This window comes from Ruditapes philippinarum, unplaced genomic scaffold (genome assembly GCF_026571515.1).
Source record: "Ruditapes philippinarum isolate M1 unplaced genomic scaffold, ASM2657151v2 ctg7117_1_1_1_1, whole genome shotgun sequence".
Taxonomy (NCBI): Eukaryota; Metazoa; Mollusca; class Bivalvia; order Venerida; family Veneridae; genus Ruditapes; species Ruditapes philippinarum.
In genome coordinates this window covers 12,804-39,634 of record NW_026859075.1, presented here as the reverse complement: position 1 = coordinate 39,634, position 26,831 = coordinate 12,804, and the positions used below count along the sequence as shown (strand labels likewise).

Below are 26,831 nucleotides of genomic sequence, written 5' to 3'. Positions count from 1 at the left end.
TTATTCTAAGAAAATAACAACGATTTATTTTATGGTTTCATATGGCAAGGAAAGGCAAACATTAAACAATTGGTAGCTGTTAAAACATTCAAAAAAGGCGATTAGAATATGATTGGTATCTTTAGTTATATATACAGTTTAAAAAATAAAAAGGTTTTTATATATTTATTTGTCTAAAAAAACAACAACACTTTACCTACACACAGGTTTTAAAAAAAGTCTGAAGTCAAAATGAAATATCTACAAAAGAACATATTTTAAAGAGGTGAAAATGACATATGGGTTAATGTGAGATCTTTGATTGTTTAGACTATACTTGATAAGGAAAATAATTTTCTACCTATAACAGAAAACTTGTTTTTTATTATGTATGTACGTCTTTTGTGTTTCTCCTTGTTTTTGCTTTTGTGCTCGTTTTTTTCTTATTCCTTTTACATAAAAATGACAGTATTTCCTTTATTGTAAAGCACGACACAAAGTATTTCAATAACTTGATTATTTATAGAAAAATTAGTATACTCATCATTTTATGTATACAAACAGATATGGTATAAGGGTGACAACCCTGACCTTTTACCTATTATTGGAAAATAAATGAGGTTACCAAGTTGAAGCCTCACAAAAAAGTGAAAAATAAGTAAGTCTAATACAATTGTTTCTTTGTCCAGCAAGAAAGGCAAGCAAAAGGCAAGCGTTGTACTATTACTTTCAAGTTATACATATACCGTTGTACCATATTTTGGAATGCCCATAATTCACTTCAAAATGCGATAATTACCGATAAAAAAGTATTTAATATAATCGAGACAAAAGTTCTAAATTTGAAACTATTGAGTTCCTGTATGATTATGTGAAAATTGATCAATTCAGCATGTGAGTTTAACAGTTATGTGTCTTTCAAATATTTGAATGGCATTGCAGTGACCAATAAAATATTCCTGTGCATCATTCTTATTTTTACTATCTCATTTTGGTCTCATTTTAATGTTGTCAGATGTCTGTGAACGCCCAAGCTGAAACATGCATTTGATTACACTGTTCTTGACAATAAATGTAATGTTTCATAAAAAAGACTGATTAACTTTGGATTGCAGATTTTATACTTACGTCAAAGCAATTTGTCGTGATATCTATGTCATAATACCTTTTCTACTTTACAAACTGATTGGCCGATTACTTGTGAACTTGTTACAAAATAACATAAAATATATAAAAACATATACTATTGATTTACGAATTTTGAATATAACTACGCCAGCAGTCGATGATTTCTTTAAAAGGAAACCAAAATATAGCCAAAGTACTTGCATAAATATAATGAAAATTATGTATAATAACAAGTGAATTTACTATCATAGAAAACAACAACTTAGAAAACAATTGAATTCGGTTTTCAGGTCAGATAACTTTAATGCTTTCAAGTGCAAATGTAGGAAAAATATTATATGCGTATGAATACGAACTATGTTTTCATTTGTGTCATTTTCCGCTATCGACATGTTGACAAGTTTAGCAGGTAAAAAGATTGAGAAAATTTGCATTCGATTCCATGAGAAGTTCCAAGTGTTAAGAAGAGTTGTAAGTTTTGTAATTTAACACTTAATGTTATACATAACTATTATACATACTACTTGTTTTTTTCTTGCGTTTATTGGTAACGAAGTCGTCAAGGAGGAAAATTCTATATAACTTTTTCTTTCGTTCTAATCCTTTTCCTGAATATAAAATGTTACTTGTATTGTATATGTATGTATGTTAATATATATATTTGGGAAATAAATATGTTGAAACTAACGAAATCGTCAGGAATACGATCTACATTTACCTGTTAGCAATGTTCATCGTTTCTTGTTTATTATGTTGAAAGAAAAGCTGCATTCAACATCCATGTTTAATCAATCTGGTAAGTGTTTTTTATCATTAGAGATGAATGAGATAGTTTAAAGATTCAATTCATAGCGTTATGCAGACGTGGATCTGGCTTCCAAAATTTTAATAGCCGCTTTATTATATTTTGTTAATAAAGTATTTAAGACATCAGGTCCGTTTCCAGATTTAACCAACATTAAAAATCACACTTGTGACCTCCCTTTACTTCACCAAGAAAAAACATCGTGTGTATTAATAGTTTAAAGGAAACTATGTTAACTTAGGTAAAACTATTGAAAGTTTCAAAATAATTATACAGCAAACTACTTTTTCTATTTCTTTGCAATACAACAGTGAAAACCACTTTTGTCCGCAACAACACTGAGAAACCTCGCAAGATCTCGTTATCGTTTAATTTTGAGTTCTATTTTCTTTAATTGAAAATAAGAAATAATTCCCCCAAACACTAAATAACTTTAAATTATTTAAAGAACTTGTTTATGTTTAAACTAAAGAATTTAATAAATTTCATAGATCATAGAAACAATCAAAATTTATAACTACAAGCTGAGTTAGTCGTGCGTTTCTTTTCGAAAAGAATTGTCAAATACTACGGTTATATAAACTCATATTGAATCAGTTAAATATTTAGAAATAGTATAACAAATAGAGAATGTACAGAAACCAAACAGTTGAAATTGTATTACACTCAGAATTTCGACTTCAAACCACTTGCCTCTCACTCCTGTGGGTTTTAATCTCGACAGGGACTTTGGATTCTTTCATGTGAGGAAGCTATCTAGCTACCTTACAGAACGTCGGTGGTTTTACTCAGATGCCCGTTCGGGCCTGAAATAATGCATGGAAAAGCACCAGAGGTCTTCCTCCACCAGTGAGGCTGGAACGTCGCCATATGACCTATACTGTGTCGGTGTGACGTTAAACCCAATCAAACAAACAAACAAAACATTCAAGATCAAATTGGTTGTAACTATATATATTATTACTATATATTAATATAAAAAGAACAATACACAGGGTTTGTAAGTAATGTTAGCGACATGATGTATTTTCATTGTATAAAATTGTCGTTTACAAATATTTTTAAATAATACAACCCAGGTATGACCATTCATAGGCAGCTTCTACAAGTTATAAAATCATAACACTTAAATGATAAACATATATCTGTTAATCATGATCCATGTAATAATTAAATATTAAAAATTAGGAACAGAAAAAGCAAAATCACACGATCGAGTTATGTTAATCTTTTACAATTTTCGGCGTTACGCCTTCATCAATACATAATGAAAATCACATGAAATTACATAATGTCATAACGTGACACTTGTTTTACATACAAAAAAGACATTATGGCGATAAGCAACACAATATATTAAAAACTGACTCTACAAAGCATATTGTGAAAAATAAGTGATTAAGTTATGAATTAAAACTGTTCCAAAATTTTATTTTATAGCAATAATCCAAATAAAAAAATCACGTAGCGTATGCATTTAAACGTATGGAAGAATTGAAACATGTTTTTTGCATACAGTTGTATAAATACATAATCCTCACCCTTGTAGTTTATAATATCCATTCGAACAGAAGAAAAAAAACAACAAACAAAAACAAAAACAACATTTAACAAATTATTGATATACGATTTATAGTGGATCACAACATACGGACTTTTTAGGGACCGCGCAAGAAAAACACCAACAATGGTCGCTTAATGAAACAGTCTCTTAAGATAAGGCATAAACAGTCAAAATTTATGCATGACAACTTTGCTTTGCGGTGGGGTAGTTTTTCAACATTATTTGCATAACTGTGTAATAATTATAACGCTCCAATAATGTCAATAGATGCTTAAATAAAAATCTAACTTTCTGATATTTATTGACGAAACAATTTTGATCCATTGCGTACACGTTTGACAGTTTTTCATTTTTTTTTAGCTACTCCTTTACATTTCCTTGTCCTTTAGACGAAAGATCTAATAAAAGTACAAACTTTCTGTTATACATATTTCATTTGAAATATAACTTTCCTTTCCAAACCAGCTGATTGTCTCTTGCAAATGATTGTTTTCATATGAGGGAACTATTTCACGTGGAATTTAACCCTTTTATTGCACTGTTTACATGATTTGTCAACATGACCTGTTAACCAAACAGGCCAGATGTGAATGAGAAACGTTATTTTTGAATGATTTGTGTACCAATTTAGAGTATATATAATATCTGTAAAACTTTATCAGCGTTTTGCAGTGAGGGCTATGATCAATCATAAGACACAATATTAGTTCAGTTAATAGTAATTTCCTAGTAAGATATTGTTTCCTGTCCTTGTATCTGCATTATAAAAAGGAATGATCTAACAATCATTACAGTGACATCGTATTTCATGCTGTATTTTCACTATTAACAATTCCATGAATGTTCTAGCAAATATTGACGTAGTTTTTTTACAATGCATTTATGTGTTTGTAATGTACCACTTAGCTTTAAAAAGAAGATGTCATTTTTTGTGTTACTACGAAACTTTCACACCAAAGTTCGGGTTTATTTTAGTTCATACCGATACCACTGTCTTTGTCAAACATAGCTACAATTTTGTTTCGATTGTCAAAGTTTACGTCGTATATAGTAACAAATGATGAAGGATCTAATGAGAAATGTGATTCAAGGCCTGGAAAATATATTTCTTCAGTAAGTATTGGATCTCTGTAATCAAATGTTTGCTTGATCGGAACAAATGTATCTGTATGCGTGTCCTCAGCTCCCCAATTGGTTCTAGACGTTGGATAAAACTCGTTTGCTTCTTCATTACTTTCAAGATTGTCACTTGCTACCGGGCCTTAAAAACAAATTTAAAATATACATGTATATTAGTAATAAAGTAAGCAGACATGTGTCTTAATAAATATCATTGAATCTGTCAAATGTGATCGCAAGCTCTCCGCTAATTTTAAACATTTTTTCAATCGGTGTGTGTGTGAACGCGCACGTGTGCGTGTGTGCGTGCGTGTGTGTGTGTGTGTTAAATGAAACAAGTATCGACAACATTACCTGCAAGTAAAGCATGATTTTCCTTTTCCTTAAGTGCTATTTTTTCCAAAATTTCGCGACGGTCTTTCATGTCTTTGTTTATATCTGTAAACATAGAACACTTTTGTTTCAAGAGTGAGTTTTGGACAGTAAGAACATGGTGTACTTTCTTCAGCTTCTCAGTTTCACCCATTAATGTTACATTATCTGAAGGATTAACAAACTTGCACATATCATCATCAAACTCATCCATAGTTTCAGACTGATTTATACTTTCTCTGTCATCAAGGATGCTTGATAATCTTTTAAATATTCCCCTACAGGATGCTGGTAAAGTTTTATCACCTAACTGTGTACTTGCCAACTGCCACTTCCGAGGTGGAACTGGTGGTGCATTAATTTCATGTAGATCATATTCTAGCTTGCTTTGATTTGAATTATTCACAGCATCAAAAGAAGAAGGCGCAGGTGGAATGTCATAGGCAGTTTCCGATTTTCTGTTGTAGTGGTATGCTTCTGTCGGAAAAGACATGTAAACGCAGTTAAAATCCTTATATTAATCAGGAATTAAGATTATACAAACTTTTAAGGTTGTTAAGAAAGGTATGCTTTATCTTTAAAACTATCTATTCAAAATTTATTTGATGTGTCAGTACCTACACTTGTTTCGAGGACAAATTTTCTCCCAGATATAAAAGTAATTACCAGAGCAGTCCAAAAGTATAAACAAATTCTGAAATATTATTGCCAAAATATAAAATTTTTCTCAGTATACTTGATGCAAGAAAGACACTCAAACGTTAATTTTAATTGGCGACATTGTGTTTTAATTTCGTCAAAATCAGTTGCTCCGTTTGTACGAAAACGACACCGTTGTGCTTTCTTCTATTCAAATAGATTGCTCAGGAAATTGACATCGATTTGTGAGATCTAGTTGCGAAAGGTACTGAATTTTTAAAGCACTGTCATTGCAAACGGAAACTGTAAGTAATTAACTATTTTGACATCAGTTGTTACCAACCAAATAGCATTTTGTTGCTAAAATACAAGGGCTGTTTAAATATCAATGCAACTGGGTCATTTTTAGAAGTGCTTAACAAACAGTGCCAAAAATTATCTCAATCCTTCAAATATATTAACACTATGTGATATACAAAGTATACCGCTCAAGACGGTGCTAGGGGGCTTGAGGGATGTTGCATTTATTCATTATTCCACATGTACAGAAAAAAACAAACAACAACACAAATTAATAAAAAGTTAAATACAACCAAGTATAACAAATACAAAAAAAAAGAAAAAAGAAAAGAGTAAAATATAAACAAATAAAAAAAATGTGAAATTAATATGTTTTTTGAATGTTGGGTATTTGTGAAGATATGTCAGATAAACAATACCATGAGCTTGCTGTTTCTCTGGCATAAAGTCATACTCTTCATAGACGTCACTTTCTACTTGAAGAGTCTCTTGTAAATCATTCTTAACAGTGTCGTTTTCTATTTTTTCAGTTTGAACGCCTGGAAAAACAAATATGAAAAAATTAAAGAACAATGAATTAGTATTTAGATGGTAAAATATAGTTCATTGAACGAATAACGCTCCATCAAGATATTTCCGAAGAAATTTCATTTCCTACAACACGTTTATAAGTATTTATATTGTATTACATTTATTGGAGTAATATGACTTAAAATTCATTTTGTTTATATAAAATAACTCTGGTTTCAAATGACTTGTAAAACGGGGTTACATGCAATGTGTTCGTGCGATTTTGCTTCAATGAATATTTATGTCAGAAGGTCTAAAACATGGTATTCATCTTATGTATGCATTTGGCATGAAACATTGTCTAGACATTTACCAGGAAAGTTAAAATGATTCTAAATTGGCCCAACCAGGGGCCGGTCATAGATTTTCATTGTCTGTATAAAATTCTTCTTCTTGTATCAAAATTACATATTTGGCTGATAACATTGTCTAGTGCACCTCTATCAAGTTTGTTAGAATTATAGCCATTGGGTCTTACTTGATCAACGTTAGGTTTCATGGATTTTCTTTTCTGTTTATTGTTTAAACTTAAACAATGCTCTTTTCTATAATCATTATTGCAAATGCTGAAATACGAGACATGGAACGTTGTCTAATGCACCTTCTGCGAGATTTGTTTAACTTATATCCCTTGGATCTAAATTGGCTCAACCCAATCCTTGTATGTATGTAGTACAAACTTTATAGTCTTCTCCTGTACATAAAGGCCAGAGGTTAGATATTTAGCACAGAACATAGTCCAGCGGATCTCTACAATTTTTCTTCAATGTGTAGGCTTGTTGTGTAAATAAGCCCCTACATGACGTACGTTCATGTAGTATAAACTTATAAAATCATGAAGAAAGAAGCTTAGATAACCAAGCGGTTAAAATTTGCCCCACCCTGGGGTCATGGATATTCCTATGAACATAAATATTTTTTTTTATAAAAATATAAACAAAATTCTTCTCTAAAACCACAAAAGCTTAAGCTTAGATATTTGATAAGGACATTGTCTAGCAGACCACTACCATGTTATTCAAATTTATGCCCTGGAGTCATAAATTGGCCTCACCCATTATATGAAATCTAATTCATTTATACACGCTACAAAGCTACTAATGACGCCTTCTGCTCGCAAACAAATTAAGACCGACAAGGACAAAATAATAAAAAAATATCATCTAGATCGCCAGATCGCTTGATTTGATATGATGGCAGCTATAAGTCAGTCAATATGACAATAGTGTTGTGCTGTTTACCGTTTTTAATTCACATTTTGAGTGGTTTTATCTATCATTACAAACATGTAAAGTTAACATATTCCATAGCCTAAACAGGTATTTAATCTCCCTATGTCAAGCGGAAGATAAAAAACTTGATATATATTTGTAGAATCCATAAATGACGCATTTGATGCATTTAAACACAGGCATTGTCTAAAGTTGCAAGGTTTTTTTTTATTTTAATGCCAACTTTAATGTAGCAATTCTTTTGATATGCAGACTATTTGTTATAAATCTAACTTTTTCGTTTAGATATATTTTAAGATGAAACAAAGAATTCATCAGGTAACATTACATATAAGGTACTTAGTTAAACATTACCAGAAAGGCAATGTGGTTGAGGTAGATCTTCACAATACAATTCCTCGTCTTCTTCAGTTTCAGATTCATTATCGTCATATATAACTGTCATTGAAAACATGTTATATTCATTAGAGTTTATAGATTCGTAAGGAATGAAGCTGATAAAGAATGTCACTGTCATTTAAAACCTAAAAGGGTATGATGTTTAATGTTGATGACTGAAGAAGTATATACCAAAATAATTGTTCGACTAAAACTTTAATAAGAATTGTTATTATCGTTTAAATGGTTGTTTCACGGAGTAAAAAATAAAGCTTTATTTGTTATTGAACATTGTAAAATTGCCTACTGATGACTTTATTCAGATTGAAAATAGTAAATATGTGTAAGAACATTAAAGAACTTTTAATTCCAAAAGTATTAAGATGTTATCAAAAATAAAAGATAAGAATTTCATTTTAAATACTTTTTTGAGGGGGGGGGGGGGGGGCTTTGGCCTAGTGGTTGAAGTGTCTGCCTCTCAACCCATAAATCATGTGTTCGAGTTCAAATCGGGTCCTGGCCATGTTTCTTTATATGACACAAGTACTATACTATGTTGCAAGTTGGTTCCAGGAAGCGGACTCGAACGTGAATAATATTAGTTGCAGGAACTTGTTTCGCAACAGAGATTGAATAAATATGTTTAAACCAAGGCTTTTGGAAAATTGTAAATTGTAATGAATTATTTGTTTGAATAAATAAATAAATAAATATATACTTGGATAAATCAGGCATTATATCCTTCAGTTTCAATACACATTGTTATTACAAATGTCAAAACAACCAATTTAACATTTCCTTTATACCTATACAACCGCGGGATTATCTATTCCTATTATTACCCAATCATCTAACGAATGAATATCAAGTAAACGCACGATATAGATAATACCAAAGCATTAATTTTAGGATTCGAACAGCACGATAAATATTTCTTTATAGTATTCATTGACACTTATCTTGGATTTGCTGCTCCTTTTCTAACAAATTTGGATCTTCCAGCCATATGAAAAAACTCTAAATGACATTAAAACAACAGGAACAACAATAACAAATAATAAAAATATGACCACACTATCAAAAAAAATCAATCATAGTTTCAGTGCGATTGTTACTGTCCCTGCCAGCAGTGAATAAAATACAAGTTAAAAATAAAATTTCTAATTACGCATATTGCTTTCCAAAAGCACAGGCGAAAGCCGAGGTGATAGAGATTGATCTTCTGACTCAGAATACAATGCCTCATCTTCTTGATATTTTTCTTTTGAAAAATCCGCAGCTTCAGTAGCATTAAGCCTAGGTGGGTTGCTGTGAGCAGCTTTCAATTCATCTTTGTCGTAAACAACTATCAGTGAAAACATGTGATATTCATTAGAGTTTATAGAGTTGTAAGGAATGAATAATTGATAAAGAATGTCACTGTCATAAATATTCCTTAAGGACGTTTTCGGAAGTTTCCATATAGACATATCGGCAAAAAGAAAACAGTGTTTACAGTTTAATTAAATTTCTTTAAACTTGGCAAGTTGTTTTCAGAAATTTTTACTTATTTGAGGTCACTTCAAGGGCAGATAACTTATACATACTTAAATGAGTTCTTGTTTTTACTTCTGGATTATGTTTTTCTTTTTATTGTTGAGTACAATACAAAATAACATGCAATTCCTTATATCGTTTTTGTTAACGTTTCTCAATGAACACAAAGGTACTTTAAATTCTTAAAAAAATGGTCATTTTTTAAGAAAACATGCACTACCATAAAAAGACGAAATGAAAAAATTCCTATCCACCCTAAATTCATTCTTGAAATTTTGCATATCGACTTAAACGAAGGTAAGCTTCATGAAACTAAGAAATAAATCTATTGTTTCCCTTTATTGTGAATTATTTGCCCTTGAATTCAACAAAAGCAGTCATGGTTTCAGTGGAATTGTTACTGTCCCTATCAGCAGTGAATCTTATTTATACAAGTTACTATTAAAATTTCTTATTACGCTTTCTGCTTGCCGAAGGCCGACCCAGAAAATGAGATGAAGGCTGTGTCTCAGCATTAGGATCAAGATAAATTTCATCATCTTCCTCATCTTCTAGATTTTCTTTCTTTGAAAATTTGGCAGCGTTAGTTGAAGTAAGACATGGTGGAAGGCTGCGTGCAGTTTTCAATTCATAGGTGTCGTATTCATCTAGATCAGTGAAAACATGTAAAATTCATTATAGTTTATAGATGCCTTTCAGAAAGGTCCTCAATACAAATGCAATTTATAAGTATTGAAAGTTATTGGTCTAAATTAATTGAAAGTTATCAAATGAATACTGTATATTGCTTAATGTTTATGGATGAAGAAGTATCATTAACATTAATCTTGGTCTAAATCTTTAAAAGAATTATAAGGAAATCTATGGTTGAAGTTTGTATGGTTGTTTAACTGAGTATGAAATAAACATCTACTAAATAGTATTTGTTTTTGAAAATTACTGATTGCTTCATTTAGAATAGAAATAATAAAAAAGAGTAAGATAATTCCCTTTAATTCCGACCGTATTTAGATATCATCTTAAAAATTTATAATATTATAAAAAAAAATTTTCGACGCAAAGATGACTTTATATGTAGATCGAGCATGTGCTTTCTAATGTGCGTATTCATCCGATTAAGAAATACATTGTAATTTCACATTTATACCTAACACGAGCAACCTCGTGTAAAAAATGGCGGTAAACGCTCCGTAAGCCTTGAAATACGGGCTTCCAGAATTTTATATTATACAACAGCAGGTTTCTAGTGTCTGTGACAGATGTAAAAAGTTACGCAGTACTTCACTACAAAATAATTATATTATAGTCATTTTGGATAATTGATTCCAGCTCTTTTAAGTGTTGAAAATTGGGTATCGCTCATGCCGGTGCAAGCAGGCGTGAGTTATGTTGCAGTTTTTATTATTCCTCATGTTCTGACTCAATCAAACAGAGTCTGCAATTTTCGTGTATTTCTCTACCCAGTTTGTTAAAATTATAGCCTTTGGGTCTAAATTGGGCCCCTCCAGTGGTTTCTTGATCTTACTTTATGGATATATATGGTTAAAGCTTTAAATGGTCTCTTCTATATAATCATAAGGCAAAGGCTCGGGTATTTGGCATGGATCATTGTCTAATGGACCTCTGTCAGGCGTGTTCAGATAACATTCTTGTGATCTAAGTTTGCCTACCCTGGGCGATCATGGATTTCCCTTATATTTTTAAAGTTACGAAAACTTCTTTTTACAGTCTTAAATATTTAACATGAAACATTGTCTTGTAGAGCGCTGGAGTTTGTTAAAGTTTTAGCCCCATGGTTTAAATTGGCTCCATCCGGGGATGCATAGATTTCGCTATAGGTAAAAAGTAAAACATTTAAATACTTCTTCTCTATAGGCATTGTTTAGTCACCCTTGTTCCAGATTTTTTTAAATGTAAAAATCGATCAAAACTAAGAAAATCTGTGAGTGTTTATAATGATGTTTGTAATATGGATGGCAACAATGAATTTTTTATGTAACTGTTTTGACGTGATTGCATAAATTCATAAAGAGCGATCAGTGACCACATTTGTCGCATGATGATTGCCAATTGCACGTTGTAGCTACTGTGAAGCAGTAAACACAAAATCAATTACATGCCAAAGATTCTGACGATATGCACAACTTAACTTGGTACTGATCATTTCTGTAAAGTTTGGATGAAATTGCACCAATAAATTCTGAGGAGTAGTTCGGACAAGCTTCTGTGTGGCTTGCAACACAAAATTCATGAACATGCCAAAACATCTTTTTATTCACAGGCAATAACTCATTCATAAATCATTCAAGCTGAAAACCCACAAAATATGCAAAAGTACTTGATCTTATAATCTATCTTGCTTGTAAAATGTCATTCAAATTGCATTAGTGGCATTAGAGAAGTCCGGACAAACTTTAAAAATCAAAATCCGGACAAACTTTAAAAATCAAAATCTTTGAAGGGTAATAATTCTTACAAAAGTCATTGAAGCAGAAAATATGCTGACGATATGCTCAACTAAAGTAACTACCGATCATTCTTGTAAAGTTTAAATGGAATTGTACCAGAAATTTCGGGAAAGTAAGATAAGATATGATCCGAACGACAAAAAGTGATTTTAACAAGCTATAAATCACCGATTTGAATATAATCTTTCGATTCTAACTCGACGCCATCAAATAAATGTTGCCTTACCGGATATTAAGCTCAATTGCGCCTGATTTGTTTCCGTTCTAATTTTCAGCACGTCGCATCTTTAAAAGTCACGTCACATCTTTCAAAAATGCTTACGTCAAATTTTGAAATATAGAGCGTAAACAGTTATTTCATTTCATAATCACACCATTTTCGGTCCTTCTATGTTCAATTGGGAAAATACGGGTCGTATTAGAATTAGGCATTATGTACGGTAATATAACACATAACCAAGTTAAACATGAAGAATTTGATCAAAAGTTCTGAAACTTAGTTTTTTTAGGACATTTTTCGGAAGGGTTGGAATAGAAAATTGTATTTTTTTTAAATCTATTGGCCATATTGCATAAAATATTGACCACCATAGTAAATCTTTGAAAATCCCTTGTTTACACTTTGCAAGTATAGCTAAGACATCACAGTTTGTTTTGTATATTACTAAGTATATTTAGAATTGTTAAATGATGAACTTATCATGTCTGGTTTTTTAATAAATATAATTATCTTACGGTATCATTTGCATCGTAAACTGTTTAATATGCAGAAATTGCAATCTGGAGTTTGGCTAGACACAGTGAAAAATAAATCCAGGCTTCTTCATGCCCCTAGCACAGGCATAGGCAGTACAATAATCAATATTTTTTCATTTGAATAAATAAATAAAAAATCAAGTAACTTTTATCTGATAAAAAAGGTCAGTTAAACATTACCAGGAGTTTACAGATTTTCTATCACATATTGTACCTCAGATACATCACAGTAATCATAGAGTTTACATTCATCAGGAAGTGTTTCATCGCTTTGATTGCCTAAAATACAAGCATGAAACTTTCAATAATTTAATATTTAGGATGATAACACATAGTCCTTAGGCTAATTATCGAGTAATTGCTGTATCTAGACAATAATTTGTCATTATATGTTTTCTTACTGTGCAATTTATGTTTTTTCTTTAATTTTATAATACTTATTAGAACAATGTCACTTACAAATATGGGAATCTTTAGTTCTTTTGCATGTTAGCAATGCTGGTATCTCCAGGCATTTTACAACTTCCTTCATTCCAGCTTCTTTAAGGGCTTCAATAAATAGCAAGTACCAATTGCGATGCTTTCGGTGGATTCTGTCGAGAAGCATAACTGCGGCTGCAAAGTTACCACGGTTGGCATCCTCCCTTTGAATATTTTCTTTGTCGAGTTCACTGATTAAGTCTTTTGCCAAAACAAATGAAAGGATTTCGCAGACTTTTATCATAGAGCCGAGTTTCGGAGTAATGTTTTTAATGTACTGTTTTTGAAATTTATGGTTGATAAACCTGTAACCCCTGATGTTATCGACGATGTACGAGTACCCTATTTTGACAAAAAATATTGATTTCAATGAAAGAGAGCAAACAAAATAAACTATAAATTATTAACATTTCAGCTGAAATTATTTGTCAATTTATCAGACTAAATGCATGACCGTAACATTTTATAATTAGCATATTAGTATTAAAGTTTATTCTCTTTAAAACACACCTGAACAAATAAATACGTTATGATTAAACTTCAAACGTTAATTCAAGCTTAAAGAACAAGCAAAAAACAAGTATTCAAAAGTGCTAAAGAAGTATTGAAAGTACTTCGTCATGTTACCATTGGTAGATAAAGCATTGATGAATTTTTCCCACTTTCCGAGTTCTTGACAGGTCTCTAATTCGTCCAAGAGGATCATTACAGCTGCCTTGTCGGAATTATTCTTCATTTGAGCATATATATCATCATGGTTTTCTGTGATTAAATAAAAAAAAACCTTTCATTGTCACATGCATCAATGTTTTTGTCCGATTAAAAAAAATATTATAAAGGTGTATTCACCTAGTTGACAATTGAACTTATATTTTCCTACCATCAAGAAATTGTAAGCAGATTTCTTTATATTCTAATCTCAGTGTCTGCAGTAGGTAGTATAAGGATCTTACACCGGCTGCCGGTACAGACCATAATATCTTGCTTGAGGATAACAGTTTACGGTGGTACCGAGGTTCTGCCGAGTTTCCACAACAGTTACCCGAGAACTAGATATTCGTGTGTGTGACGACAGCCAGTTTTTGATTAATTTTTCTTGCATATGCTATATAAATCATTATTAGTAAAGAGATTATGAGAACTTATATTTTAATCTAATTCTTTTTTCTTATAGTATCGGATGGATTTACAACTTCATTCATAACGGCAAAATTGCGTCATTCTAGGAAATCAATTCATGCATAAACGGCGCGCGGGAATGACTTTTTTAAGAGCACGCGACTTATCTTACATGGGAGTTGGAGTTTGCAGGTTTTTCAAGCACATGTGTAATCATAAAAGAGTCCAGTCTGATATGAATCCTGTCTGATATGCAAGAAACATGATAATTAAATATGCATGATGTTGGGCAACAAATGGAGACAGAAAATGATGGAATATGTCTTATCCCTGCTGAAAGAACCTTGACAAATAAAAATCTGGAAACAAAAGTGATCCCTCGGAAGCATAAATAACACAAAATTACATGAAAATTGCACACTCAGTTTGATTGAGTCTGTAGATGAGAGATAATGAATAAGTGCAACATCCCTAATATAGCATCGGCTTAATCGGTACTCAATTCTCAACACTTAATAGTGCTGGCATCAAAAACTTCATGTAAAGAACATACTAAAAAAGTTTCATATGATTCATGAAGATGTTTTCATTTGTTAGAATTGAGTGCGGATAACGAAGCCGAAGCGTCATCGGTCCTTAAAGATCCCATAGTTACGTACATCGTTCAATTTACTGAAGTGAAAAAATATCGGTCATTTTAAACAAACGGAAAAGATGACTATGCTATGCAAGTTTAATGGCATTAGTGATTTAAATTTACATACTGAACACATTTTGCTTCATTTCATAATGTTATCATATCTTCGAGAGAAGTTACTTAGATAACTTTCTAGATTACTTTCTCTACAGAATATGAAGCATAAACATCTTCCTCAGTACAAACCTAGAAATGGTAATGACGGTAGGATGTCATGAACAAGCAAATTCTGGACTATCAATGGCCTGAAGATGTTAACCATTTCGTTATATTCTGAACATCTACTAGTAGCATGTGTCGCGACATCTCGAAGTTTTGTTTTCATGTGTTCTTTAACACCCTTTTTAAGTGTCGTTTCGACATTTCCTCTAACTTGTTTACATTGGTCAAATGGATGTCTATAATCATCAGCCTTAAATATACTCACAAACATCATTTTACGTACTAAGACAATTTTTTTCAAGAGCTGTCTTTCAGCAGACTGAACAATTAGTACAAAATATTTACGATCAATTAGTTAATACAAATAAATTAAAGTAAAACATAATTCCCCATTGAATTTATACACCAGAGTAAGCATAGAAAAAAATGCAGAGATTCACAAAAAGCTCTAATATTTATGAGAAGAAAGATACGAATCAAAGATCATTAATATCGATTTACCTTATCTAAGGTGTGCGTCTGAATAGATTCTTCCTCCTCTTTATTTTCAGTCAATTCAAAATTCTTCTTCGTGTCTGTTAGAGGTGATTGAGGCATTAAAAGTTAATCCTTATTTAAAAAGATTGCGAAATACTTAAGAAAAAAACTTAAACAAAACAATTTGTCTCAATTAATTACACGATAAAAATGCATAGACAGTGTATTACGACAATGAAATATTTTAAGTTTGCATATAAATGTACTTCATAATGAAATCAGAGACAAGGTTTTCATTGAAATAGAATGAAGCTTACCGGTTTCCATAAAGTATTGGGCCGAGTCTGGTAATAAAGCTGGGATTTGAAGATTCATTGCAACCTCATTCATACCTGCTTCTTGTAAAGCCTCTATAAATACAACATACCAGTTGCGATGTTTCAGATGTATTCTTTCAAGCAATAAACATGCACCTGCAAAATTACTACGGTGTGTACATGCTTCTTGAACATCTTCAACGTCCACTTCTCCTAGAAGCCCTTTACGAAGAAGAATTGGAAGAACGTTGCTTGGAGAAATCATTTTACCTATTTTTGGAGTCAGTTTCCGTATATATTCTCTCTGATATTTAGGGCTAATAATCTTGTAGCCTTGTATATTGTCAACAATGTACATGTATCCTGCAAATATATTTATAATCTTTTAATCAAAGTCCACAATTTATGCGACAAATGTAAATGTTCTAATAGCATAGTCAATTTTTTACAATTTACAAACTGCATTGTTCTAAATATTGCAATATTAATTTTATACTTTATCCCCCAAAACAACACTTTTACAATCTCATAATGGTCTATGAATTTTAGGTACATGTATTTATTTGTCTTAAAGTCATATATTATTTCTGGTTGTTTTGCTTAATAAACAACGTACATTAGAGAAAAAAGACATTTATTTGCAAAGAAGTATGTCATATTCTAAATACATGCCAGAAGCCCTTAATGCATCAATGAATTTTTGCCATTTTCCTGGTTCTTCACTTTCTTTCAACTCGTTCAAGAGAAGCTGTACAGCATTTTCCGGTGAACTGTTTTTCTTTCTTGCATATATATCATCAGGATGATCTGTAAAAAATTAATAATCTAGAAATCAATCAATTTCTGAATAAAACTAATATACACTTTCATCAGATATATTTACAAAATTTGATTATTATAGATATATATGTTTTACATGTGCGAAACATATCATTAAAACATACCAATAAATTGCAAAGATGGCAAGATGTCTTCAACGAGCACGTTTTGAACAATTAATCTATGGAATGTGTTCACCATTTCACTATATTCCAAACATGTACTTAATTTTACTTCTTTTGTTCTTGGATCATCTTTCATGTCTGGTGCACGTTTACTCGTACTACTTAAATGAAACACCTAGAAAGGAAGAAAAACTTCATTCATTCATTTAATTAACAAAACTGCTGTTAATCTTTTGACTTTGCCAAAAATGCTTTCTTTCTTCAGGTGTTCTAAAGTAAAAGATAATAACCTCATGTTTGTAAATCTCATTTAATAATGAAACGTTACGGTTAAAATAGTTAAGTACTTAAAATAATGTTTATTTCAAATGTCTTTGGATAGGTCAAGGGCATGTGTTTATCATGTAAAGCTTTAAATATTTTCCAAATCACAGTCTCGGATACATTTATATATGGATACGATTATTGTTATGATTATTTTCAACATAATAATTATTTTAAAAAAGGTATTTTCGCAATTGAACCAGTACCTTGTCCTTAATGGTTTTGTTTGTTTTTTCTATATCATCCATTTCGTTTTCTAAGATTGTGTTGTAATGACTCTCGTCTTCATTAATATAAGCATTTTCATGTGGTATTGCAGGTAATTTGTCTACAATACAAATGGAGAAAAAAAACAGAAGCATTACAAACACAACAAATAATTTAAATTATCAAAATTAAAAATAAACCATATGATTATATGACCATGTACCGTTTTGCTATATGGCTGTGCAAAATAAATATAAAATATAACTGTTTGAATACTGCTTTGAAAACATTAATCGGATATATATCAATATACTTGCCAAGACCCCTTGTGTTGTTGGGAAACACAAATAAGTAATCAATTAAAGAAACAAAAGAAGCTACGAATGTAAAGCTATTGCTTGGGAAACGAGTCCTATATTTGTAAGCAGCATTACCAGTATTTAGAAATAAGAGTACAAAACCGAATTGAAATAATAATGGCTTTAGATATGTGTTGAGGTTTCTCTTAAATTATAAAATCATGCGTTTTCTTCAAATAATCTAGTAACATGAATACGATATTTCGATATGATATTATATTTTGTTTTATTATTCTATTGTCCATAATTTACAGAGGGCATTGACATGAATGAAAAGGGAATGAATCGAGTTTACAATACGACATACATAACTTCCTGGTTTAAACATTGTGTGAATGAATGTTTTGACAAAACATTACAAAGATATTCCTACACAAGAATACTAGTTTGTGTTATAACGCTGAAATACAAAGAAGAAAATTACTATCTGTCAAATGATACTGAACAAAACACATACAGTTTACGCATTGTTCACAACACAAGAAAGTTTCATAAAAATTACACCGTTAAATCTACAATTACCATATCTTGTTGTTAAAGCAGTTTAAGCAATATTCATATTCACCGTGTTTTTTGAAAGCTCCTTCTTTTGCTTCTCTCCCAATCACCGTTTCCTTGATTAAGACTTGTGTAGTCTTTGGAGAAACATTGTCAGGTTTTCTTTTCACCCAGACATCCTTATAAATACAAAGTATGGTATTTATATTATGAATCTTCATCACTTTATAACAGAAACGATTGTAGCAACAACAAATAATTAATAAAAAATAAATGACTAATTTCAATTCGTTGACAATATGTCCTCAACATCGATTAAACAATATTGATTCAAATGCTATCCCTTATCCATGTGTTAAATTGTTTCGGTCTGATCCATTAGTCAAGGGATAATGAAAAGCATAACATCACCTACAGTTCTTCTAATAAAGTAGAAATTATGCCTCTTGGATCCGTATAATTATGTATATTCAACTCTTCTTAACTGAAATACCAGAGACTAGACCTTAGATATTTTAACTTCACAGATATTATATAGATTCCGTTTGACCGGAGAACTGCCAAAACACGACATATTATGACGCTGGAACGCAGGCCGTCTTGCTATACCAGGTAGTCTTATGTGTAATCAAATTAAATGATATCTTCCTGATGTTTTACATGTACACTCAGCAATGGCGTATTAAATATCAACATCAATCTCTAAGAAGTTTGTTGAGTATTTTGTATCTAAACGCATTTGTCCATGGCTTATTGGAACAGACCTCGTACAATAAGATCATACACTGGCTATAAATATCATAATGCATACTTGTATCATAGTTTGGAGACCTTTCTGTTGAAAATATGTCAGGGTTAAATCGTATACATATACATGCACAGTGCGTTAACTGGAGTGCGGGTATTAGTTACCCGCACTCCAGAGCATGCCCATTGATTGGCTCATTTTGCTGGGGTTTACATATTGTGACGGCAGAGAAAGGGAAAGCGAAAGAAATGTCATATTCAGATGTTCGTTCATTGGTTCATTTTTGCCGGGGTTTCATATTGTGACAACAGGGAACGTGCTTTTATGTTTGACTATGATACAAAAGAGAAAGAACACCAAAACACTCGGCAATCTGATTAATACTAGGGGGCTAGGCCCCCTCGTACAAATCAGATAGCCTCGTGTTTCGGTGCTCTTTCTATTACATGTACAAGTGTCCTTCAAGTTAAATATAAAATATAGTGCATAATGAGTAAATGTAATTTTTTTTATTTAACGTTTTTAAAATAGTTTGATTAATGTTTTTGAAATACTTACATCAGGTCTTCCTTCATTATAAATTTTCTAAAAAGATAAAAGGTGAATAATTCTTGATATACAAAATGTCATAACAGTGTATATCACATGTGTCTTTATTTAAGTGTATATTGTCACATAAGCATACGAATCAGACAGAAAAAAACAACAACAAAACTGAACTATTCAACAATATTGTCCATATGACTAAATATTTACGGAAACATCTCGATAAACCAAAAAGACTCACCTTCAACAAAGAAACGGCAAAACTCTTTGGCATCAGCAAGAGAAATGTGTTAATATACAGGAATGATTAAAAAGGAAAGAGGGGTACTGACGCCCTTCATACCGCGGCCAGTACAAGCCAGTTCAACTTTTCAGTGATAAGAAACAAGGTGCAAGATTTTTTTTGATTTTCGTACCCAACAATTCAGAAACTACATGTATTGCTCATTTCTGTCTTGAAACTTCAAATTCAATTTAGCTCAAAAGTGTTCCTTTCATGCCCTCGAAGTACTCCCCGTGGTTAAAACCGAAAGTTTCAGCCGATGTATCCACTTCTTGCAGGCATCACGGTACGCTGATTTGGGCACAGTAATAAGGTACAGATGAAGGCAGATCCAAGTGCCTGTCGGGACTTGTATTTCCGCCCAGCAAGGAAGAATTACAATCTCAGAAACAAAAAGAAATCACATGGGGCAAGGTCTGGAGAATACGGGGGGTGAGGTAAAATACTTACTTTTTCTTTTTTCAAAAACGCCGAAACTATTACCGGGGTATGAGCGGGGTATTGTCATGTAGAAAACGGATATGCTTAAAACCAGTGACAGGGCGTCGGTTCTTATAATACTTTTTTAGTTTCTTAAGTACTACGTCTTTGTAGTACTTCCCAGTGATACTTTTGCCCTTTTTCACTAGTACTTTTATTGCGAGTCCTTCACCAGAGAAGAAAATTGCATACAGAACCTTCTTTGCACTCAGAGACCGTTTGGCAATTATTAGGCGTTTGTTGTGTTTAGTGGCCCAGATTTTGTTGCTAACTTTTCTGACGGGCTCAAAATAATGGACCCAAGTTTCATCACCTGTGACAACATTGGCAAACTGTTTTTTGACATATTTTGGAAACATTTGAAGCAGCTTTTTGGCAACCTTAACCCGTTGCCTATTTTGCTCATTGGTCAGCACATGTGGCACCCATCTAGCAGAAATCTTTCTGACTTTCAAATGTTTCTTCAAAATAAATTGAACCGTTATGCCTTCCTTTCGTGCAATATCACGAACTGTAAATCTGGCATCTCCTTCAATGATATCCTTTATTTTGGAAACGATTTCGTTACGAGATGCAGATTTTGGCCTACCTGATTTTGGTACATTTTTGATGCACTCTATACCAGACTCAAATTACTTTTTCCATCACCTTACTGTGTCATAAGACACATAAGAAGACCCATAAGCAGGAGAGGGTTCAGTCATCAACTGCTTCAAAGAGCAACCCAGTTTTGAGCGAGCTTTAATGTAAGCCCGTATTTCATCTTTTTTTGTCGACGCTTCTACCAACCATTTTTACTACAGTGGTCATTGACTGCGTGTATTTAAATGGCAAATTGTATGTCTTTCACTTAGTCTAACGTGTAATCTATACACCGTTGTGTAGGTATTGAATTACCATATATAGGTATGTATTGGTTTTTATCGTGTCCCACGTGGATCACGAGATAGAGGACAATAAGCATTTTTTTGCGAACAGCCCTCGTACACGATGTACTGATAAAAGATATCCAATATCCTAACAGTCGGGAACTACTTCTCAAAAGAACGCTACGCGATATTGGCTACAGCTTGAAAAAGACGACTGTCAACATAAAACTTATTACATAAAAGTGAAATGCTGTTGCACAAAGGATGTCAATTTATGAGAGGAAAGGACACTCAGAAGAAAGAGGCTTCCAATTTATATTTGTTAATGAAACATGGTTAGACACCTCCTACACAAACAAAAGTTATTTGAATGGTCGGACTTCTAGCCAACTGAACTGATTTGGCCCCAGCTTAAGTCCATTGTCCGTGTATGAAATATGACATACATGTGCGTTAGCTATAGAATAAATAATATCAATAAAATAAATTGAAATAGAATGTAATGCTAACTGTCTGGAAATGTTGACAAATATTTTAATATTTAAAAAATTGTATCTTAATACAATAAATAATATAAAAAAAATGTTACAGGTGTGCGTTGTTATGCAGTGATCAATATGGTATTTTTAAAATATTTTTTAGAATTGATGACTTATTAAATTTCGCAGACGCAACTTTTGGTGCTAATAATAGACCTAATAGAGATGGCGTCGAGCATGTGACCATGTTGAAAGGTTGATAGAGAAAAGCAAGGCACATGACTGGTACAGAGACCATCATAAAATGGAATAAATCATTATAAACATTCATGATACATCTAGTGATGACTGGGACAGTGATACGGCAACCGCCAGTATTGACAGTGCGATTAATACTGCCAGTGAAATTGACAAGTCGATTCATCGATTTGTATTTACGGGCTAAACATTTTATTGAATATAGATGAAATAAAATATCTACATGTATTAAACTCTTCTTAAAAGGTATCGACCAATATAATTCTGCTGCTCCTAGGACAATTACTTTATGAATTAACATTAATGGTGTCAGTGATTCAGAAATAAGGACATTTTATCCCTTCAAAAATACCCCTTTTTCTACAGTATTGTAATTGTATCTTTTCAAAGGGAAAAGAATGATAATTTAAACAGGGAAGAGAACTTTGAATGATGAAAGAAAATCATAATTGAAACAAATTTATGAAACAAATATGGTGCCCTATCCTTACTTGCAAGTTATCTCAACACTAAAGCTTACTATATCGAACCAACCAGATAATCTTCCGAGATAGACAATCCACACGTCTGATATGTGAATACATCTTAGAGGCAGTTGAAGTCAGTCAAATTCGACGACTTCATTGTTTTCTCGTTTAGGGCACACGCTTTTTATTACTTGGGGACCATACGCCGCTTTCCATGGAATGGCACGAAAGTGTCACATTGAAGGTTCCATGTTAACCGCCGTATGAACACATCTGCAGATGTTTCTAAATTCAAAATTTTACTATTTCACGTTTAAATGTTGAATTCTGCTTAAGCCGGTGCTAGGGGGCGTGGACGGTAACTTGCACTTTCCAGTACCGTCCATGAACAGGCTCAATCAAACCGAGCCTGCAACATTTTCAATTTTGCCGTGTTGGGCTTTCTTTAGGGATTCTGTATTTATCTATTTTAAGATCACATCCGTGTTATTTGTGCCGTGTGGCGGCTGTAAAAAGTCTCCCCGTACATTTAATCAATGATGTTATATTTTCGATCCTTGAAGATCGTTCAGCACGGCATTATTGTTGTGCTTGTGGTATTTTCAGTTTCAACTTTTCGGCATTTTCTAGTTGGGTGGTTCCAATATTCTTACTTGAATAATGTTGAATCACCCTTAGGATATGTTGCCTGCTTTTTAAATTTGTCTTTTGACGTCTTATCTGTGATACGCAGGCTTCATAACCTCTGATCCCCTTTCAAAATTCTATTTTATTTAGTTCCGCCCATTGTTTTGTCGTTTAGGGCACACGCTTTTTATTACTTGGGGACCATACGCCGCTTTCCATGGAATGGCACGAAAGTGTCACATTGAAGGTTCCATGTTAACCGCCGTATGAACACATCTGCAGATGTTTCTAAATTCAAAATTTTACTATTTCACGTTTAAATGTTGAATTCTGCTTAAGCCGGTGCTAGGGGGCGTGGGCGGTAACTTGCACTTTCCAGTACCGTCCATGAACAGGCTCAATCAAACCGAGCCTGCAACATTTTCAATTTTGCCGTGTTGGGCTTTCTTTAGGGATTCTGTATTTATCTATTATATAGTCGGATTGTCCCGAAATTCTGATTTACAATTTGACTGTGTAAGGGTTTTGTTTTAGAAGTGCATGCTCGATCACCGTGTTAATTAAACACAAATCAGTCCAGTCAATTAAAAATTATACTTACTTTTGAACAACATCCTGCATATTGGTATGTTTCCTACAATAATTAAAATTAAAAAAATGCAATTTAATTTGTACAGGTTATGAAAGTTGAAATGCTTTAAAGTTTAGCCAATTAAACACAGACAATTCTTTTCCGCAGCAGCTGAGGAAGATAATTATCAAAATAAATAATTTAATCAATTGAATTATTGATAGTAATTTTGTTTTGTAACCATCATTGTTTCTGAAATAAGGACATTTTATCCCTTCAAGAGTACCCCATGGACTACTTTTTCTACAGTATTGTAAATGTATCTTTTCATAGACAAAATAATAAAAATTTAAACAGAGAATTGAACTTTGAATGATGAAAGAAAATTAATTGAAACGAATTTATGAAACAAATGGGGTATCCTATTCTAACTTGCAAGTTATCCCAACACTAAAAATATTTGTTCTTTCTTACTACCATCTCGAGTTCAGCTTCTTCTTGTTTTTTCGGCTGATACTTTTTATGCATTCGGTTTCAGCCCCGGTAATATCAACTGGTTCCCCGAGAAGTATACACCTCTACCTTTACTCTCGTACTTTTTTAAATGCCTTATCTGTGACGGCTCTTAAGTCCCTATAATGAGTGTCAAATTTGTTTATTTCCCAAAATAAAGCTTTTAAGAAAAATCGAACCTACCAGATAATCTTCCGAGATAAGTGAATACATCTTAGAGGCAGTTGAAGTCGGTCAAATGCGACAACTGATAGAGTCGAATTGTCCCGAAATTCTGATTTACAATTTGACTGTGTAAGGGTTTTGTCTGAGTAAGTGCATGTTCGATCACCGTGTTAATCAAACACAAATCAGCCCAGTAAATTCAAAATTATACTTACGTCTGAACAAAATCCTGCATACTTGCATGTTTCCTACAATAATTAAAGAATACAATTTAATTTTTACAAGTTATGAAAGTTGAAATGCTTTAAAGATTAGCCAATTAAACACAGAAAATTCTTTTCTGCAGCAGCTGAAGAAGATAATTATTGAAATAAATAATTAAATTCATTAGATTATTAATAGTAATTTTGTTCTGTAACCATGCGCCAAGTTGATATTTTTTTAAAGGTCGTTTAGGCCAGGGAATTTTTATTCAATCTTAAATTATGTACTGAATGAAATAGAACAGTGCATGCGGTGACATACGAACACTGTTAAAATGTTCAAATGACAATGGTTTCTGCTCTATTCAGCGTGGTTTCTATTTCCTTGTTTTAACAAATTGCTCTTTGCATTTCACAAAACACAAGATATAATCAAAGAAAAGATCTTTATAAATGACGATAAAACACACACAAAAGCTCAAATGTTTCAGGTAAACAAGTATCGCGATATGTAAGGTGTATCATTTTGTCAAAATTAAAGAGGCTTTGCTTTTAACATCTTTGAAAATCATTCTTTTATTATCAACAGATTTTATTAATGATTTTACGTCTTAAGCATACTAAAGTAGGTCTAAGAAAATGTATCTTTTCAACCATAAATCTAAAGTCGTTCAAATGAAAGAATGGGCGAGGACTTTAACCGTTCAGTGGCTACAGCAAAAGTACGCAGTTCATTTTCAAATTCAATAAAATATTATATAATAGAATTGTGACATAATTATTGCGTAAACCTCTGAACTCTTGATAAACGTTTGGTATGATTTGTGGCTTGTTTCAAAACATTGACTCTCTTATTTTCCTATTATATTTCAACCTTTTATCAGACAATTTGAAGACATTTCGAAATTAGTGTCGGTTAAGTATGACAAAAGTCTTAATTCAGGAAGTACTGAAAAGAGAGCGAATAACCCATAAAATTACTACATGTCAAAGTTAATCAATGCCCCGACAGCGTAAAAATAAATACATGCATCAATAAATACTACTACTACGACTTCTGCTACTACTTCTACTGTTACTTATAATAAAAATAGAAATAATAATAATAATTATAATAATAATAAAAGAAAAAATCACAATTTCAGTTTCAATTCATTATGATATAAGCCAATTATAACAATCTAAGCTGGATAAATACAAACATAGATGAAAGCTATTATATTGTTCAGGATTTAAAGATTTTTTTAAACAATGCGGCTAGTTTATTTTCTTATCTTAAGACATCACGGAAACGATTCAAAATTTATTTATGTATATTTGTCATATATTTATGCAATGACATTACTATAGCATACACTTTTTTGGAAAAAAAAACTTTAGAATTAAACGCAAAAGACAAATAATGATATAATCATTAATCATGAAGTTCAATTTTTTTCTGTATTTTTGCAAAATGTATTATAAAATTTAATAACTAATAGATCTAATTATAATTACCTTTTCCTTTAGTATTGGATATTTAGAATCAATGCCTCCCATTTTGCATATCACACAAATATGTACGTAGGGACTAACCCAAACAATCTTTATACCCGGATGTTTCTTTTTTTAGTTACGACAAGTCATGCTGGATTTCTTTATATTTTTCCCAAATACAATGTATATACATGATGTATACTACTCAACGTTAGCTAAGCACAATGAGTTTGAGTGTGAATGTTTATTAGGATAATTTTATTAACGCCGTGCGAAAGGTTTTAAATGTTGATTTACAGTATTATCAATTCAGCTGAAGGACGAATTTAACCCTATAAAGGAGTTTAACACTGAATTTGTGCTAGAGAAGAGGATTAGACCCTCTTTGAAGATTTCGGAACATGCAGGGTGATTTTCAAATTTCTTAAAATGGATTTTTTTTTGTGTACAGTTTTAGACTTAAAACTTAGAACCTATGGGGAGGAGCATAATCGTCCATTAGAATGAACTTATCCGCAACTGCTCTAGCATATTGTGTAATATGTCGTCTATGTATCACTGACCTGTCAATGTGCCTCTATTATGCACAACCAGGTTGGTAAGTCTATCCCAGCTGATGTCTCCACACACCATAACTGTCCCACCTCCAAACCGGTCACGATCAACAATATTTGCAGTTTTAAACTGTTCACCTCGTCTTCTCCAGACTCTAGCAC

General features: G+C 32.2%; 2 protein-coding genes across 2 annotated transcripts; both read right to left on the bottom strand.

Moving 5' to 3' along the window:
• Positions 1–2,883: 2,883 nt before the first annotated feature.
• On the bottom strand, positions 2,884–8,297 carry LOC132755110 (uncharacterized). Its single transcript, XM_060745906.1, has 4 exons — positions 8,063–8,297; positions 6,326–6,445; positions 4,950–5,444; positions 2,884–4,737 (listed from the first exon to the last, which is right to left on the bottom strand). The coding sequence occupies exons 1-4, from the start codon at positions 8,223–8,225 to the stop codon at positions 4,448–4,450; spliced, it is 1,068 nt and encodes a 355-aa protein (XP_060601889.1). The 5' UTR covers positions 8,226–8,297; the 3' UTR covers positions 2,884–4,447.
• A 614-nt stretch (positions 8,298–8,911) lies between these two features.
• Positions 8,912–26,237, bottom strand: LOC132755109 (uncharacterized). Its single transcript, XM_060745904.1, has 12 exons — positions 26,137–26,237; positions 24,652–24,684; positions 23,789–23,821; positions 19,737–19,763; positions 18,498–18,609; positions 17,573–17,694; positions 17,043–17,217; positions 16,771–16,905; positions 13,306–13,668; positions 13,027–13,125; positions 10,081–10,269; positions 8,912–9,431 (listed from the first exon to the last, which is right to left on the bottom strand). Exons 1-10 carry the CDS (start codon positions 26,176–26,178, stop codon positions 13,034–13,036), a joined length of 1,134 nt encoding a protein of 377 aa, XP_060601887.1. The 5' UTR covers positions 26,179–26,237; the 3' UTR covers positions 8,912–9,431; positions 10,081–10,269; positions 13,027–13,033.
• Positions 26,238–26,831: the final 594 nt, after the last annotated feature.